Source organism: Anomaloglossus baeobatrachus, chromosome 8 (genome assembly GCF_048569485.1).
Source record: "Anomaloglossus baeobatrachus isolate aAnoBae1 chromosome 8, aAnoBae1.hap1, whole genome shotgun sequence".
NCBI lineage: Eukaryota > Metazoa > Chordata > Amphibia > Anura > Aromobatidae > Anomaloglossus > Anomaloglossus baeobatrachus.
This window is the reverse complement of record NC_134360.1, coordinates 101,490,558-101,506,798: the sequence shown is the minus strand read 5'-3', so window position 1 is coordinate 101,506,798 and position 16,241 is coordinate 101,490,558. Positions and strand designations below refer to the sequence as shown.

Genomic DNA, 16,241 nt, shown 5'->3' with positions numbered 1-16,241 from the left:
TCAAACGGTCTGGCAAGCCACAACCTCCGGTTGTGCAGCTTCTTATATACTCTGTTTATATACTCTGCTGGGGGTCATTCTGGACAGAGCCCCCACTTCTGCAGCATGTCTCACATCAGAGCAAGGCTGCAAGGCTGAAGAAGTGGGAAACGCGCGTTGGGACAGAGGACGGGCACACCATTTACTATCAATTGCCAGGTCAGTGTATCTATCTATTGCCGGAGTGACTTATACAAACGGAGGAGGGGGGAGTCTGGGCTCAGTAATTGCACTGTGGCTCTGTTGGTCGGTTGAACTGTCATGGCATTATATATGTTCCACTGGGATACATGATAGATGAATATGGGATTGTTAATAGAGCCTAGGCAGAAATTTCTGTAAACCAGGGGTCCTAAGGTATAACAGTGTGATCCTTGGATCTAAACCCCAATCAGACCAATACATCCTTTAGGGCTGAAATTTTATATTGAAGTTTCTTTACATAAAAAGATCTTGAGTATTGGATGAATAATTGTGCATTCCCGGCACCATGGAGATTCACTGAGGCAATATGGGTATGTTGCCACGTCTAGTGTGATGATGTAATGGAGATCTATGCTTGATCATTTGATTGTTAATAATTTTATGAGAGCTAATAAAGTTGATTGTTTTAGGTTAAAACACCTCCTGTTGTGTTTTTTGGTGGTTATAAATTATTGTTGGTGTAGGACCTAAGTATGAGGTTGATGGTTTTTGGACAAGTGACGTATATGTTCTTATTATACACTGCATGTAGACTCGTACTGCCTGTACCGAGCACATAACCACATTGTGATGCTTGCTCTAACATAGTGGTCTCTCAGCCTGGAAGCTCATCAGTGGTCCCTCCAGCTGCTCCGCCTTCCCCCGGTTTGGGCAGAATCCCTCTCTCCAGGGGACAGCTGTCCCGGACACTGCTGAGCATGCATCAGCCCCCTTCTCAGGGCGCTTCTGCTGCTACGGCTCGCTCAGCAAAGCTCACAGAGGATTCCTCATCTGGTCTCAGTCCCCGTCCTCCTAAAATGGAGTCGCAGGGTCCCCTTTCCTTCCTCGTCCCGCAGCTCTGATTCACGAGCCGACTCGCAGGACGAGGAGGATGCTTTTACTAGGGGCTCGGATGCTACGTCATGTACATTGATCTGTCCGAAGGTGACGCAGATGCTAATGATTTGATTGCGTCCATTATATTTGTACTGGACTTCAATCAGCCTGTATCAGGGGTGCATTCCATTCTGGCAGAAAGGCATTAGTATACCTTAAGAGAACAAGGAGTGTGTTCCTTAACCACTCCAGTTTGTCACCCCACTGTGTTCAAGCCCAGAGCCTGTCCTGACAGACGCTTCCCAAAGCGTGGTTCTGATGACTGTTTCCCCCTCCCACCAGTGGTGGTCAGGGAGTGGGCTCATTCACCAAGGGTGGACCCTCCGGTGTCTAGGCTTTCAGCCCGGACAGTTGTATCAGTGGCTGACGGCTCCTCTCTAAGGATCCCACTGTCCGCCAGGTTGTCCTTCTGGCCAAATCTATATATTAGGCAGCAGGGGCCTCGTTCTCCCCATCTTTTGCAGCAGTGCGGGCTCTCAAAGCGATCTCTGCTTCTCTAGAGGAGATGCATCCCCTCACCTAGGGACTTTAGGCCCGAAGTGGTTGCCTTAACTTCCAGGTTTCAGTCTTTTCATCCTAGGCCATGTCTGCCATGCTGGAGACTGTCACCGCACTGCGGTGGCCTCGACACTTCCCTCGCTATCCGCAGGCTCCTGTGGCTTCGAGAGTGAAAGGCAGATGCTTTTCAGACGTTCCTTGCTGGGTTCCCTTTGCTGGGACCAGTCTATTCGGTGAACAACTGGATGAAATTATTAAGGAAGTTTTTTGGCAGGAAGAGTACTTCCATGCCACAAACCCAGGAAACCTGTCCAGAGCAGGAACCAGATGAGGTTTCGTTCCTTTCGTTCCTCTAACTGGTCGTCCTCTAAGCCCTCGGCCTCGTCCACTAACTCAGCCAAGGTCCGTAAATCAACTGGCGCATGAAGATGCGTCCTCAGAAGTCCGCAGGAGCTGCGGCCACTAAGGCAGCCTCCTCTTGATTATCTGGCCGCGCCAGCAACGTCCTTGGTCGGTGGCAGGCTCTCCCTCTTGGGCGACGTGTGGTTTCAACACGTCTTCGATCAGGGGGTGTGGGTTACCATCTCCCACGGCTACAGAATGGAATTCTTTCCAGCCCGCCAAACAGATTTTTCTGTCAACTCCCCCCTGCTCCAAGGCCGCCACCTTCTCACAGGCCGTGGCATTCTTGCAGGCCAATGGAGTAATTGTACCAGTTCCCGACTGGGAACGGTTCTGAGATTTTTACTCAAATCTCTTCCTAGTCCCCGAAAGGGACGGTGCTTTCCGACCTGGATCTCAAGCTTCTCAACAAGCATGTGAGGTGCGGCATTTTTGCATGGAATCTCTGCGATCAGTCAATGACCCAAGGAGATTTCTTAGCATCCATCGACATCAGAGATGTCTTTCTACTTGTGCCAACCGCAGTTTCTCACCAGCGTTGGCTGCGTTTTGTAATCGGAGAGGAACATTTCCAATTCGTGGCTTTCCCCTTCGGGTTCGCCACGGCCCCTCGTGTATTCAGAAGGTCATGACAGCAGTGGTTGCGGTTCTGCACCTCCAGGGGTTGGTAGTGTTTCCTTTCCTGGACGACCTTCTAGTAAGGCTTCATCCAGTGCAGACTGTCAGTGGAGTGTCTCGCTCACTCTCAGCGGAGTGTCTCGCTCACTCTCGCCACGCTTGCAAGTCCACTCTGACTCCGACCCAGGACCTTGCGTCCCTAGGGATGCAATTCGAGACTCTGCTGGCACTTGTGAAGCTGCCCTTAGTCAAACAGCAGTCCCTTCATCTGGCGGTTCGCTCTCTGCTGAGGCTCCGCCGTCATTCCATCAGGTGCTGGGTCAGATGGTGGCGTTAATGGAAGCGGTTCCCTTTGCCAGTCCCATCTGCGTCCCCTGCAGCTGGACATTCTCCGCTGTTGGGACAAGCGGAACTCTTGCTTGCACAGGCTGGTGGCTCTGTCGCCACAGACCAGGAGTTCTCTTTAGTGGTGGCTTCGGCCCCTCTCTCTGAGGGACGCTCCTTTCTGGCCCCGTCCTGGGTGATTCTCACCACGGATGCCAGTCTATCCGGCTGGGGAGCAGTGTTTCTCCACCACCGAGCACAGGGCACTTGGACACCATCCGAATCAGCCCTCTCAATCAATGTGCTGGAAATCAGGGCTGTACTCCTAGCTCTCGTAGTTTTTCACCACCTGTCGGTGGGCAAGCACATTCGAGTCCAGTCAGACAACGCGATAGCAGTTGCCTACTTCAATCACCAAGGCGGGACTCGCACCCGCCTAGCAATGTTGGAAATTCAACGTATTCCTTCAGTGGACGGAGGACTCCATGTCCACCATATCCGCAGTCCACATCCCAGGCGTAGAAAACTGGGAGGCAGATTATCTCAGCCGTCAAACCGTGGACAGCGGCGAGTGGGCCCTGCATCCGGCAGTGTTCAATCTGCCGCAGGCGGGGCACTCCGGAAGTGGATCTAATGGCATCCCGGCACAACAACAAGGTCCCGGTTTACGTGGCTCGCTCCCACGATCCTCAGGCCTTGGCAGCGGACGCGCTGGTTCAAGATTGGTCCCAGTTCCGTCTGGCCTACGTGTTTCCCCCCCTTGCTCTCTTGCCCAGTGTCCTGCGCAAGATCAGAATGGAGGGCCGTCGGGTCGTACTCATCGCCCCAGACTGGCCCAGGCGAGCTTGGTTCCCAGATAGCCTCAGTTTGTCCGTAGAGGTGCCGTGGCATCTCCCGGACCGGCCAGACCTTCTCTCACAGGGTCCGTTTTTCCGCCAGAATTCTGCGGCTCTCAGATTGACGGCGTGGCTCTTGAGCCCTGAATCCTTACGCCTTCAGGCATTCTTTCCGAGGTCATCTTCACTATGATTCAGCTTCGGAAGTCTTCCTCGGCCAGGATTTCCCACAGGACTTGGAGAATTTTCCTGTCCTGGTGTCGTTCTTCCGGCCATGCCCCTTGGCCGTTTTTTCCTTGCCGACCATCCTGTCCTTTCCACAGTCCGGTCTGCAAATAGGACTGTCCCTCAATTCCCTCAAGGGACAGGTCTCGGCTCTGTCAGCGTTGCTCCAGCGGCGTATCGCCCGGCTGGCCCAGGTGCGCACCTTCATGCAGGGCGCATCTCACATCATTCCGCCTTACCGGCGGCCTCTGGATCCCTGAAGGGACATGCCGGGAGTCCAGATTGGACCCGCTTTTCTTCCAAATCTTTGAAATCAAAATATCAAAAATCAGAGGATGCATGTGTGTGTGTGTGACCTCCTGAACACAAAGCATTGAACTGGTTGGATTTGTCATCCGGGGAGTGTATATGCTCGGAGGGAGGAGCTACACTTTTAGTGTAGTACTTTGTGTGTCCTCCGGAGGCAGAAGCTATACACCCATGGTCTGGGTCTCCCATGTCTGAACTATAAGAAAAAGAATTTACGGTAAGTAAACAAAATTCTCTTTTCTTCTAGCTCCTATTGGGAGACCCAGCACCCGCCCCTGTGCCCTTTGGGCTGGTTGTTCTTTTGTGTACACATGTTGTTCATGTTGAATTGTTCTTTTGGTTCATGGTCTTCAGTTCTCCGAACATCCTTCGGATTGAATTTACCTTAGACCAATTTATAAGTTTTCTCCTTCCTGCTTTTGCACCAAAACTGAGGAGCCCGTGGTCCACGGGAGGGTGTATAGGCAGAGGGGAGGGGTTACACTCTTTAAAGTGTAATACTTTGTGTGGCCTCCAGAGGCAGAAGCTATACACCCAATTGTCTGGGTCTCCCAATAGGAGCTAGAAGAAAAGGAATTTACGGTAAGTAAACAAAATTCCCTTTTTTTGGCGTTTGGAACTTTTTTGCCGCTACACCGTTTACCGATCAAATTAATTGATTTTATATTTTGATTGGGCGTTTCTGAACACGGCGATACCAAATATGTGTAGTTTTTTTATTTTTTTAACCCTTTGTTTCAGTGGGGCGAAAGGGGGGTGATTTGAACTTAAAGGTTTTTTTTTTTTTTTTTAAATGTGCTTTTTTTTTTTTTTTTTTATTTTTACTAGTCCCCCTAAGGGGCTATATGGATCAACAATCCAATCACTCTGCCATATTTGTAGATCTCTTCTACAGAGCTGAGAACTGCAGATATAGTGCTTTACTCTCAAGGCTGGCATTATGCCGGCACTGAAAGTGACTCATGTTAGATACAGGCATGATCACATGACCCTGTGCTACCATGGCAACCACTGGAAGTCACGTGATCACGCACGTGACTTCCGATGGGGGCGGCGGTATGTAAAAGTAATGGCCGCGCGCATATACTTCTTGCTGCCAAATTTTGGCAGTGGGATGTAAAGGGTTAAAAGTTTCGTGTGGAAAGCGATTCCACTCATAACTTGTAGGCACACATATCAGCTATTGAAATCAGCTGATGTGTGCGGATAGTCAGGCTGCGGCGATGTTAGTGGCATGATTCATGACGTACCCAGTATGTCATGGGTCGTTAAGGGGTTAAAGACTGTGCAAAACAGAGTGCAGTCTGATTTTCGCTGACATAGACTATGGAGAAGACTGAGAAATGTATCTCTTCTCCTCACCCGTATCTGATTCTCACGTGCGAGAGAGCTGGAGCACAGTAAATGAGACTTGGCTCACATCTGATCAGAGTTTGAGCTGCGTGTCGTTACCATAATCTGGCCGATTTTCCACATGAGACGTTAATCACCCCAGCCTAATAATTCTACTCACCCTGATAGAGGCTGTGATATCGATGGGCCTCATCCTCCCCAGTTACACAAATGCACATCTGCTTCATCCAATACACATTCAATTTACAATGCTATGGGGAAAATACTCGCCTAATTGTGCACAGTGTGCAGACTGCCTAGACGGTGCTTACTTTTTCTTAGGGCTTATTCAGATGAGTGTCAATATTTGTGGGGAAAAAAAAAAACAACAAAACCAATGAGTATGTCATCCATGTCTAACGTGTCTTTATTTTGAATAGCCAATTTTGATTTTCATAAAAAGGATCACTATAGAACATGCACTGAGTGTAAGGAGCAGACACATGGATCTGCTGTAAAAATGGATGTGTGAGTAGTTCCATTACATTCAGTGGATATGAGCGAGAAATACTATAGTCTGAGGTCTTAGTTACCTTTGTTTTGTGTCTTCCAATATAAGGCCTACAACTAAAGCGATTACTGTGAGGTACAAGAAATATAACACATGCATCCATAACTGAATGTCTACAATTATGATATGGTCGGGTTCTTTGTTCTTAAAGGGAAATGTCCACTACTTGGACAACCCCTTTTCATTCCCTTTGTTTTATCTCTTAAAAATAAATAAACCTATACTCTCCCTCAGTGCCAGTGTGGTTTCAGCAATGTCTGAAGTCGCGTTCCCGGGGCCCCAAGACATTGACACGCAAACCCCACGACCAATCAGCACCCAACATTTGTCTCCGTGCCATCACACATTTGAGCAGGATGTGAGCGCTGCGCTGACTTCCTGCTGAAACGTCCAGAGGCAGGGAGAAGGAAATCTGCGCAGATTGGTCACGGGACTCGTCTGTCATAACAATTTCATATGGGCTACGGGAACGCAACTACAGACATCGCTGGAACCACACTGGCAAAGGAGGGGGGGGAGTACAGCCTTTTTTTTTTTTTATTTATGAGAAGGGGTTGTCCAAGTAGTGTCATTATGATTTAATTATTTCACTTTTAATATAACGTTTTGCTTTGTTTGCCCCTAATTTCTCTGCAGTCCTTGATTTTTTTATTTTTTTTATATTGCAAATGTGAATATTTTAGATTTGGATGCTTTTTTGACTTTTTTCTTTTTCAATGTTAGAGTTCAAGCCATATTCCCAACTCCTGACCCTGCAGCATTAAAGGACAGACGGATGGAAAACTTAGTAGCCTACGCTCGTAAAGTAGAGGGGGATATGTATGAATCCGCGAACAGTAGGGTATGTCGTTTTTTTTTTGTTTTTTTTCTCCTCTCCCCTTTTCTAAAAGTTGTGCTATTTATCTGACACGACTTCAGGGACTTCATTGCAATGGTGTTCTTTATAGACTTTTAGATACTTCTTACATTACAAAATGTAAGGTCTCCTTAGTGAAAACCAGGTTTGAGTGTGTTTACTACTCACAGGGGTTGTTCACTACTAAGGCAACCCATTCTGATTCCACGTTTCCCCCAGGTAACATGAAGAAAAACTTTTTATTTGGCTCCCAAAAGTTTATTAGCAACTGTCCATGAAGTGTGTGTGCATAAGCCTTAGTAAATTTATCAGGTGCATATATGGTCAATATTAATAAAATATCTTCTCATTATTTGACCCTGGACAATCATGAACTTTAACACCACCTTTATTTTGTCTTTTGTTTTTCTTTTTTTTTTATATCTTCCTAAAGGCTGAGTACTACCATTTGTTGGCTGAAAAAATCTATAAAATCCAGAAAGAGCTTGAAGAAAAGCGCCGAATTAGGATACAGAAGCAGCATCTAATGCCGAATACTCCTGGCATGCCACCTGCAGCAATCAATCAGGGCTCTGGTATGGCCTCCACAACACCAGTCATGGCAACAAGTAGGATTTTGTTTTGATAATCTTCTCCCTCTTTAAAAAAAACAAAAAAAAAACAACTTATGTCCCATGAAATATTAATCACTTTGTCATTGCATTATAGCAGATATGTCCCTCATAATGGTGTTCTATTGTTAATCTATGCAATAGATTAGATGGGTAGCAAATCTTATGGTCCCGCGCTGCGTCTCTGGCGCTGCGTCTCTGGCGCTGCGTCTCTGGCGCTGCGTCTCTGGCGCTGCGTCTCTGGCGCTGCGGCTCTGGCGCTGCGGCTCTGGCGCTGCGGCTCTGGCGCTGCGGCTCTGGCGCTGCGGCTCTGGCGCTGCGGCTCTGGCGCTGCTCTTGGTGTCTAGCGTTGCTGATATGCTGACATCACGGTAGACAATGGGTGAGCTCAGCAGCTCTGAAGAGGGCGGTCTTTCTGCAGGGGCAGAGCCACTATCAAAGTTTAGTTAAAGCCAAATACAAGGAAGGATCTAAAACAAAGCAGTTTTATTTAAAACATGACATACCATAAAAAAAAAAGATTTTTTTTAAAAAAAAATGCAGTATCAAAGACTCACTAAAAAAGATTGTAAAAAAAAAACAAACAAAAAAACCTCTGAAAAACATGCAAGTAACTCAATTTAGGTAATTGGTGCAAAAATTCAACAGCATCAAAATCTCGCCTAATACTCCTCCTTGGTAAGGCCCGTTTCACACGTCAGTGAAACAGACGTTCTTCACTGACGTGTAAAACACGCACATGTCCCTCCGTGTTCCGTGATTCATGGCACATGTGGGTTGTCCATGTGCAATCCGTGATTGCATATGGACATTACTCACCTGTCTTCACTGCTGGTGTCCATGGTGCTGAAGTCTCCAGCTCTGCAGCGTTCGCCCACCGCTCTTTCCAGCTATTTCCTGGTTGGGTTTTCCTGCTTTCATGATATTCATGAGCCAGGCAGAAGCTGCCGAGAACAGAGGCTGCACAGCGAATCGCAGGCAAGGTAAGTTGAAAATATTTAAAATGTCCGTGATTTTCTGGTACGTGTTTCACTGATCACACACAGATCACACCATAGTGTGGTCCGTGGATCATCAGTGATGCCAGAAATAAACGGACTTGTCTCCGTGCAGAATCACAGGCATGCGTGCATGCTGCACGGAAACCAGTTCAGTGAAAAATCACTAATGTCTGAGCAGACCCATTGATTATAATGGGTCTGCATATGTCATTCTGGTACGTATAAAAAAAAAAAAAAGCACAAACGTACCAGAATCACTGACGTGTGAAAGGGTCCTAACATAGAGTGAAAGTCATATATACCACAGACTGGTAAGCTGTTACAACTATAGTCATAAAGTGTGGAAAAAGCCATTCTTTAAAAAAAATAAAATGCAGCCATAGGTTTTACAATACTTTCTTCATCGTTCCTTATGGAAGACCCAGACCATGGGTGTATAGCTTCTGCCTCCGGAGGACACACAAAGTACTACACTAAAAAGTGTAGCTCCTCCCTCCGAGCATATACACCCCCTGGATAACCAAATCTAGCCAGTTCAATGCTTTGTGTTCAGGAGGCACACATCCACACATGCATCCTCATCTGATTTTGATTTTAAAAGAGTTGGTAGAAAAGCGGGTCCAACCATGGACTCCCGGCATGTCCCTTCTCACCCCACTGTGTCGGCGGTGTTGTTAAGGTTGATTTCAGGGCTGGAGCCTTACATGCCGCGCTCCTTCACCATCCCTCGGGCTCTGGCTTGAAGTGGGAGCCAGCACGCTTCTCCCTGCCTGGCAGGAGACCGGTCTCCATCCGCAGCCCTTTCAGGATCCTGCCGGACGGAGCACTCATCCCTCAGGGACCTGGCCCTGCGTCTCACAAGCTAAGTATCTGAGACGTTATTTTCAGGGGGTCCCTTGTACTTTAATGTGGGGGAGAGTGTGCTGTGTATGTATTCTGACATTCCCAGCCGGTTCTCTGGTTTTCACCCGAGAACCGCGCCGATGGTGCCTGTTTGCCGGCCGCATTGTTAAATCTAGGCCCCGGCTTCGCCTGAGGCCTAGTTTCGATTTCACTGCCCCTGCATGTCAGTCATGCAGAGGGACAGTGCGGCTCCGCCCAGCGGCTGTTCGGCACAGGGGAGAGACACTCCTCTCTGAGGAAAGATTCCCTCCCCTGTATATCTCCTTGGCCCTCCGGATCCCGCTCTTAGAGTAGGCCCCGCCCCCTCTCCTCGCTCCGGCGCCATTTTATCAGCGTTCTTATGCCAAGTCTGCACAGCGATCGGCGCTGACTGCAGCCTCTCTCTGGGGGTCCGGGCTGTGGGATCTGGGGAGCACAGAGACAATGTCAAACGGTCTGGCAAGCCACAACCTCCGGTTGTGGACCTGCTTATATACTGCTTATATACTGCTTATATACTCTGCTGGGGGTCATTCTGGCTCAGAGCCCCCACTTCAGCAGCATGTCTCACACGAGAAGCAAGGCTGCACTCAATAGCACTGCATGTAGGCTCGTACTGCCTGTACCGAGCACATAACCATAACTAACATGGTGGTGCCTCAGCCTGGAGTCTCATCCCCAGTGGTCCCTCCGGCTGCTCCGGCTCCGGTGGCTGAACCCCCGGCTTGGGTAGAATCCTTCCCTCCATGGGACAGCTGTCCCGGACTCTGCTGAGCATTCATCAGCCCCCTTCTCAGGGCGCCTCTGCTGCTACGGCTCGCTCAGCAAGGCCCACAGAGGATTCTTCTTCTGGTCTCAGACCCCGTCCTCCTCAAAGGAGACGCAGGGTCCCCTCTCCTTCCTCGTCCCGCGGCTCGGATTCACGAGCTGACTCGCAGGACGAGGAGGATGCCTTTACTGGGGGCTCGGACGCTACCTCCATGTCCCCCATTGATCTGTCCGAGGGTGACGCAGATGTTAGTGTTTCGATTGCGTACATTAATTCTGTACTGGACCTCAATCCGCCAGTATCAGAGGAGCAACCCTCTCTGGCAAAAAAGCACCAGTTTACCTTGCCTAAGAGAACAAGGAGTGTGTTCCTTAACCACTCCAGTTTTCAGGCCACTGTGACCAAGCCCAGGGCCTGCCCTGACAAACGCTTCCCAAAGCGTGGTTCTGATGACCGTTTCCCTTTCCACCAGAAGTGGTCAAGGAGTGGGCTCATTCACCAAAGGTGGACCCTCCGGTGTCTAGACTCTCAGCCCGGACAGTCGTATCAGTGGCTGATGGCACCTCTCTTAAGGATTCCACTGTCCGTCAGGTTGACCTTCTGGCCAAATCTGTATATGAGGCGGCAGGGGCCTCGTTCTCCCCATCTTTTGCAGCAGTGCGGGCTCTCAAAGCCATCTCTGCTTCTCTAGAGGAGATGCATTCCCTCACCAGGGACTCTATGCCCGAAATGGTTGTCTTAACTTCCAGGCTTCAGCCTTTTCATCCTATGCCATGTCTGCCATGCTGGAGACTCTCACCGCACTGCGGTGGCCTCGGCTAATTCCCTCGCTATCCGCAGGCTCCTGTGGCTTCGAGAGTGGAAGGCAGATGCTTCTTCAAAGAAGTTCCTTGCTGGGCTCCCTTTTGCTGGGACGAGACTATTCGGTGAACAACTGGATGAAATTATTAAGGAAGCTTCTGGCAGGAAGAGTCTTCCATGCCACAAACCAAAACCAGGAAACCTGTCCAGGGCAGGAACCAGTCGAGGTTTCGTTCCTTTCGTTCCACCAACTGGTCGTCCTCTAAGCCCTCGGCCTCGTCCACTAACTCAGCCAAGGACCGTAAACCCAACTGGCGCACGAAGCCGCGTCCTCAGAAGACCGCAGGAGCTGCTGCCACTAAGGCAGCCTCCTCTTGACTATCTGGCCGCGCCAGCAACGTCCTTGGTCGGTGGCAGGCTCTCCCACTTTGGCGACGTGTGGTTTCAACACGTATCCGATCAGTGGGTGCGGGATACCATCTCCCACGGCTACAGGATAGAATTCTATCCAGCCCGCCAAACAGATTTTTTCTGTCAACTCCCCCCTGCTCCAAGGCCGCCGCCTTCTCACAGGCCGTGGCATTCTTGCAGGCCAATGGAGTAATTGTACCGGTTCCCGACTGGGAACGGTTCTGGGATTTCTACTCAAATCTCTTCCTAGTCCCCTAAAAGGACGGTGCCTTCCGACCTGGATCTCAAGCTTCTCATCAAGCATGTTCAGGTGCGGCATTTTCGCATGGAGTCTCTGCGATCAGTCATTGCCTCAATGACCCAAGGAGATTTCTTAGCATCCATCGACACCAGAGATGCCTATCTGCATGTGCCAATTGCAGTTTCACACCAGCGTTGGCTACGTTTTGCAATCGGAGTGGAACATTTCCAATTCGTGGCTCTTCCCTTGGGGTTAGCCACGGCCCCTCGAGTATTCTCAAGGTCAGGGCAGCAGTGGTTGCGGTTCTGCACCTCCAGGGGTTGGCAGTGATCCTTTTTTCCTGGACGACCTTCTAGTCAAGGCTTCATCTAGTGCAGACTGTTAGCGGAGTGCCTCGCTCACTCTCGCCACTCTAGCCAATTCGGGTGGCTTGTCTTTCTGTCCAAGTCCACTCTGACTCCGACCCAGAAGCTCACGTACCCAGGGATGCAATTCGAGACTCTGCCGGCACTTGTGAAGCTGCCCTTAGTCAAACAGCAGTCCCTCCTCTGGCGGTGCGCTCTTTGCTGAGGCCCCGACGTCGTTCCATCAGGCACCTAATGCAGGTGCTGGGTCAGATGGTGGCGTCAATGGAAGCGGTTCCCTTGCCCAGTTCCATCTGCGTCCTCTGCAGCTGGACATTTCTTTGTCGCTCTATTGGGAGACCCAGACAATTGGGTGTATAGGCTATGCCTCCGGAGGCCGCACAAAGTATTACACTCAAAAGTGTTAAGCCCCTCCCCTTCTGCCTATACACCCCCCGTGCTCCCACGGGCTCCTCAGTTTTTTGCTTTGTGCGAAGGAGGTCAGACACGCACGCACAGCTCCACAGATTGGTCAGCAGCAGCTGCTGACCATGTCGGATGGAAGAAAAGTGGGCCCATATAGGGCCCCCAGCATGCTCCCTTCTCACCCCACTCTTGTCGGCGGTGTTGTAAGGTTGAGGTATCCATTGCGGGTATGGAGGCTGGAGCCCACATGCTGTTTTCCTTCCCCATCCCCCTCAGGGCTCTGGTGGAAGTGGGATCCTATCGGTCTCCAGGCACTGAGACCGTGCTTCATCCACAACTCCTGTGGAGCCTGCTGGATAGGAGCCGGGTATCGTTCAGGGACATGGCCCTGCTACTTGGAGGTACTGTGTCCCCGTGGGGACCGCGCACAGCAACACTCCAGCTTTGCTGGGTGTGCTAGTGCACCGGGGACCGCGGCGCTGACCGGGTTAATATGTGCCATTACACACTCAGCGTTGCTGAGTGTGTTTATGTATAGGGACTGCCGCACTGACCGCCGCTGCCATGGAAACACTGCGGCGCGGCTGGGACTTGTAGTGCGCCGGGGACTTCCACGCCGGCCGCGCTTTTACGGCGGCCGCGTTTATTACTAGAGTCCCCGGCTTTTTGCGGCCTAGTTTCCTTTCCTCCCGCCCATAGCCCTGACAGGCAGGGGAAGGGCGGGACGCTACACAGAACGAGCAGCACTGAGGGCTGGAGCATGCTTTGCATACTCCACTCCCCTCACTGTGCACAGTGCAGGCACCAGTTCCCGCTCTTTCTGGGTCACGCCCACGGCTCCCTCCTCTCCTCAGGACGCATTCCTGTCAGCTCCTCGGACGCTGCAGAGGGGGACAAAATCTGGGAGACCCAGGCAGGGACTCTGGTGGCCTCACAACCGCTTTAAGCGGGTGGTAAGCAGCACCTGTGGTGCTAGCCCCATTGTGCAGTAGTGTAACATTATATGTTTATGGTATATATGTTTTACACTGTATGGTGCACAGTTGATTTCTGGCTATATACCCTATTGTGTTGCTCAGGGAAGATAATAGCATGGCGCCCACGAAAGGCAGGGGTGCCAAAACACAGGCTTATTATGTTGCCTGCGCCGCATGTACGACCCCGCTACCGGCAGGTTCCACTGACCCTCATTGTGTGCACTGTTCGGCCCCTGTGGCACTTACTCAGCCAGAGCCTCTGCTAGGGGGGGCCCAGGGGGAGCCACCTGCTAACACTGTTCAGGTGACAGGGACGGAGTTTGCAAAACTCTCTGAGACTATGGCTAAGATACTAGAAGCCTTGCAGTCCAGACCGGTATCTCAGCACAGGGACTCTGTTGATTCTTTGTTCCCTGGCCCACCTCAGCTGGACCAACAATGTCCTCCCGGGGTATCTCATGGATCCCAAGCTGAGGGTTCTGACACAGACCCCAGCCCCAGACCGACTAAGCGAGCTCGCTTAGATTTTCCCTCGACATCATCATATTGTTCAGGGTCTCAGCGAGGGGAATCGCTGGTTGATGACGCGGAAGTAGCTGATCAGGATTCTGATCCTGAGGCCGCTCTCAATCTTGATACTCCGGACGGGGACGCCATAGTGAACGACCTTATTGCGTCCATCAATCGTATGTTGGATATTTCTCCCTCAGCTCCTCCGGCGGAGGAGTCGGCTTCCCAGCAGGAGAAATTCCGTTTCAGGTTTCCCAAGCGTACACAGAGTATGTTTCTGGACCACTCTGATTTCAGAGAGGCAGTCCAGAATCACCATGCTTGTCCAGATAAGCGTTTTTCTAAGCGCCTTAAGGATACACGTTATCCCTTTCCCCCTGACGTGGTCAAAAGTTGGGCTCAGTGTCCCAAAGTGGATCCTCCAATCTCCAGACTGGCAGCTAGATCCATACTTGCAGTGGAAGATGGGGCTTCACTCAAAGATGCCACTGACAGGCAGATGGAGCTCTGGTTGAAATCCATCTATGAAGCGATCGGCGCTTCTTTTGCCCCAGCATTCGCAGCCGTATGGGCGCTACAAGCTATCTCAGCAGGTCAAGCGCAAATTGACGCAGCCACACGCACGTCCGCGCCACAGGTGGCGTCCATAACCACTCAGACGTCGGCATTTGCGTCTTACGCTATTAATGCTGTCCTGGACTCTGCGAGCCGTACGGCGGTTGCAGCCGCCAATTCGGTGGTACTCCGCAGGGCCTTGTGGCTACGGGAATGGAAGGCAGATTCTGTTTCCAAAAAGCGCTTAACCAGTTTGCCAATTTCTGGCGAACGATTGTTTGGCGAGCGTTTGGATGAAATCATCAAACAATCCAAGGGAAAGGATACATCCTTACCCCAGCCCAAACCGAACATACCCCAACAGAGGAAGGGGCAGTCGAGGTTTCGGTCCTTTCGGGGCGCGGGCAGGTCCCAATTCTCCTCGTCCAAAAGGCCTCAGAAAGATCAAAGGAACTCTGATGCATGGCGGTCTAAGTCACGTCCTAAACAGACCACCGGAGGTGCCGCTACCAAAGCGGCTTCCTCATGACTTTCGGCATCCTCACTCCGCATCCTCGGTCGGTGGCAGGCTCTCCCGCTTTTGCGACACCTGGCTGCCACGGGTAAAAGACCGTTGGGTGAGAGACATTCTGTCTCACGGTTACAAAATAGAGTTCACCTCTCGTCCCCCGACTCGATTCTTCAGGTCATCCCCGCCTCCTGAGCGAGCCGAGGCTCTTCTGCAGGCGCTGGGCATTCTGAAGGCAGAAGGAGTGGTGGTCCCTGTTCCTCTTCAGCAACAGGGCCACGGTTTTTACTCCAACTTGTTTGTGGTCCCAAAGAAGGACGGGTCTTTCCGACCTGTCCTGGACCTGAAACTTCTCAACAAACATGTAAAGACCAGGCGGTTCCGGATGGAATCCCTCCGCTCCGTCATCGCCTCAATGTCCCAGGGAGATTTCCTTGCATCGATCGATATCAAAGATGCTTATCTCCACGTACCGATTGCTCCAGAGCACCAGCGCTTCTTGCGCTTCGCCATAGGGAACGAACACCTGCAGTTCGTGGCACTGCCGTTCGGCCTGGCAACAGCCCCACGGGTTTTCACCAAGGTTATGGCTACTGTAGTAGCGGTCCTCCACTCTCAGGGTCACTCGGTGATCCCGTACTTGGACGATCTGTTGATCAAGGCACCCTCTCTAGAGGCATGCCAACACAGCCTCGACGCTACCCTGGAGACTCTCCAGAGTTTCGGGTGGATCATCAATTTTCCAAAGTCAAATCTGACACCGGCCCAATCGCTGACATACCTTGGCATGGAGTTTCATACCCTCTCAGCGATAGTGAAGCTTCCGCTGATCAAGCAGCGGTCACTACAGACAGGGGTACAATCTCTCCTTCAAGGTCGGTCACACACCTTGAGGCGCCTCATGCACTTCCTGGGGAAGATGGTGGCAGCAATGGAGGCAGTTCCTTTCGCGCAGTTTCACCTGCGTCCTCTTCAATGGGACATCCTACGCAAATGGGACAGGAAGCCGACGTCCCTCGACAGGAAAGTCTCCCTCTCGCAGGCGACCAAAGCTTCCCTTCGGTGGTGGCTTCTTCCCACTTCATTATCGAAAGGGAAATCCTTCCTACCCCCAT

The 16,241-nt window shown here is 51.0% G+C and overlaps 1 protein-coding gene across 4 annotated transcripts in view; it reads left to right on the top strand.

Moving 5' to 3' along the window:
* EP300 (EP300 lysine acetyltransferase) overlaps nucleotides 1-16,241 on the top strand; it is a 508,128-nt gene that overhangs the window by 107,129 nt on the left and 384,758 nt on the right. For all 4 annotated transcript variants that reach the window (XM_075321927.1, XM_075321925.1, XM_075321926.1 and 1 more), the window contains exons 9-10: nucleotides 6,958-7,075; nucleotides 7,524-7,698. In XM_075321927.1, the coding sequence (XP_075178042.1) occupies nucleotides 6,958-7,075; nucleotides 7,524-7,698 (293 nt within the window). The remainder of the gene's footprint in view (nucleotides 1-6,957; nucleotides 7,076-7,523; nucleotides 7,699-16,241) is intronic.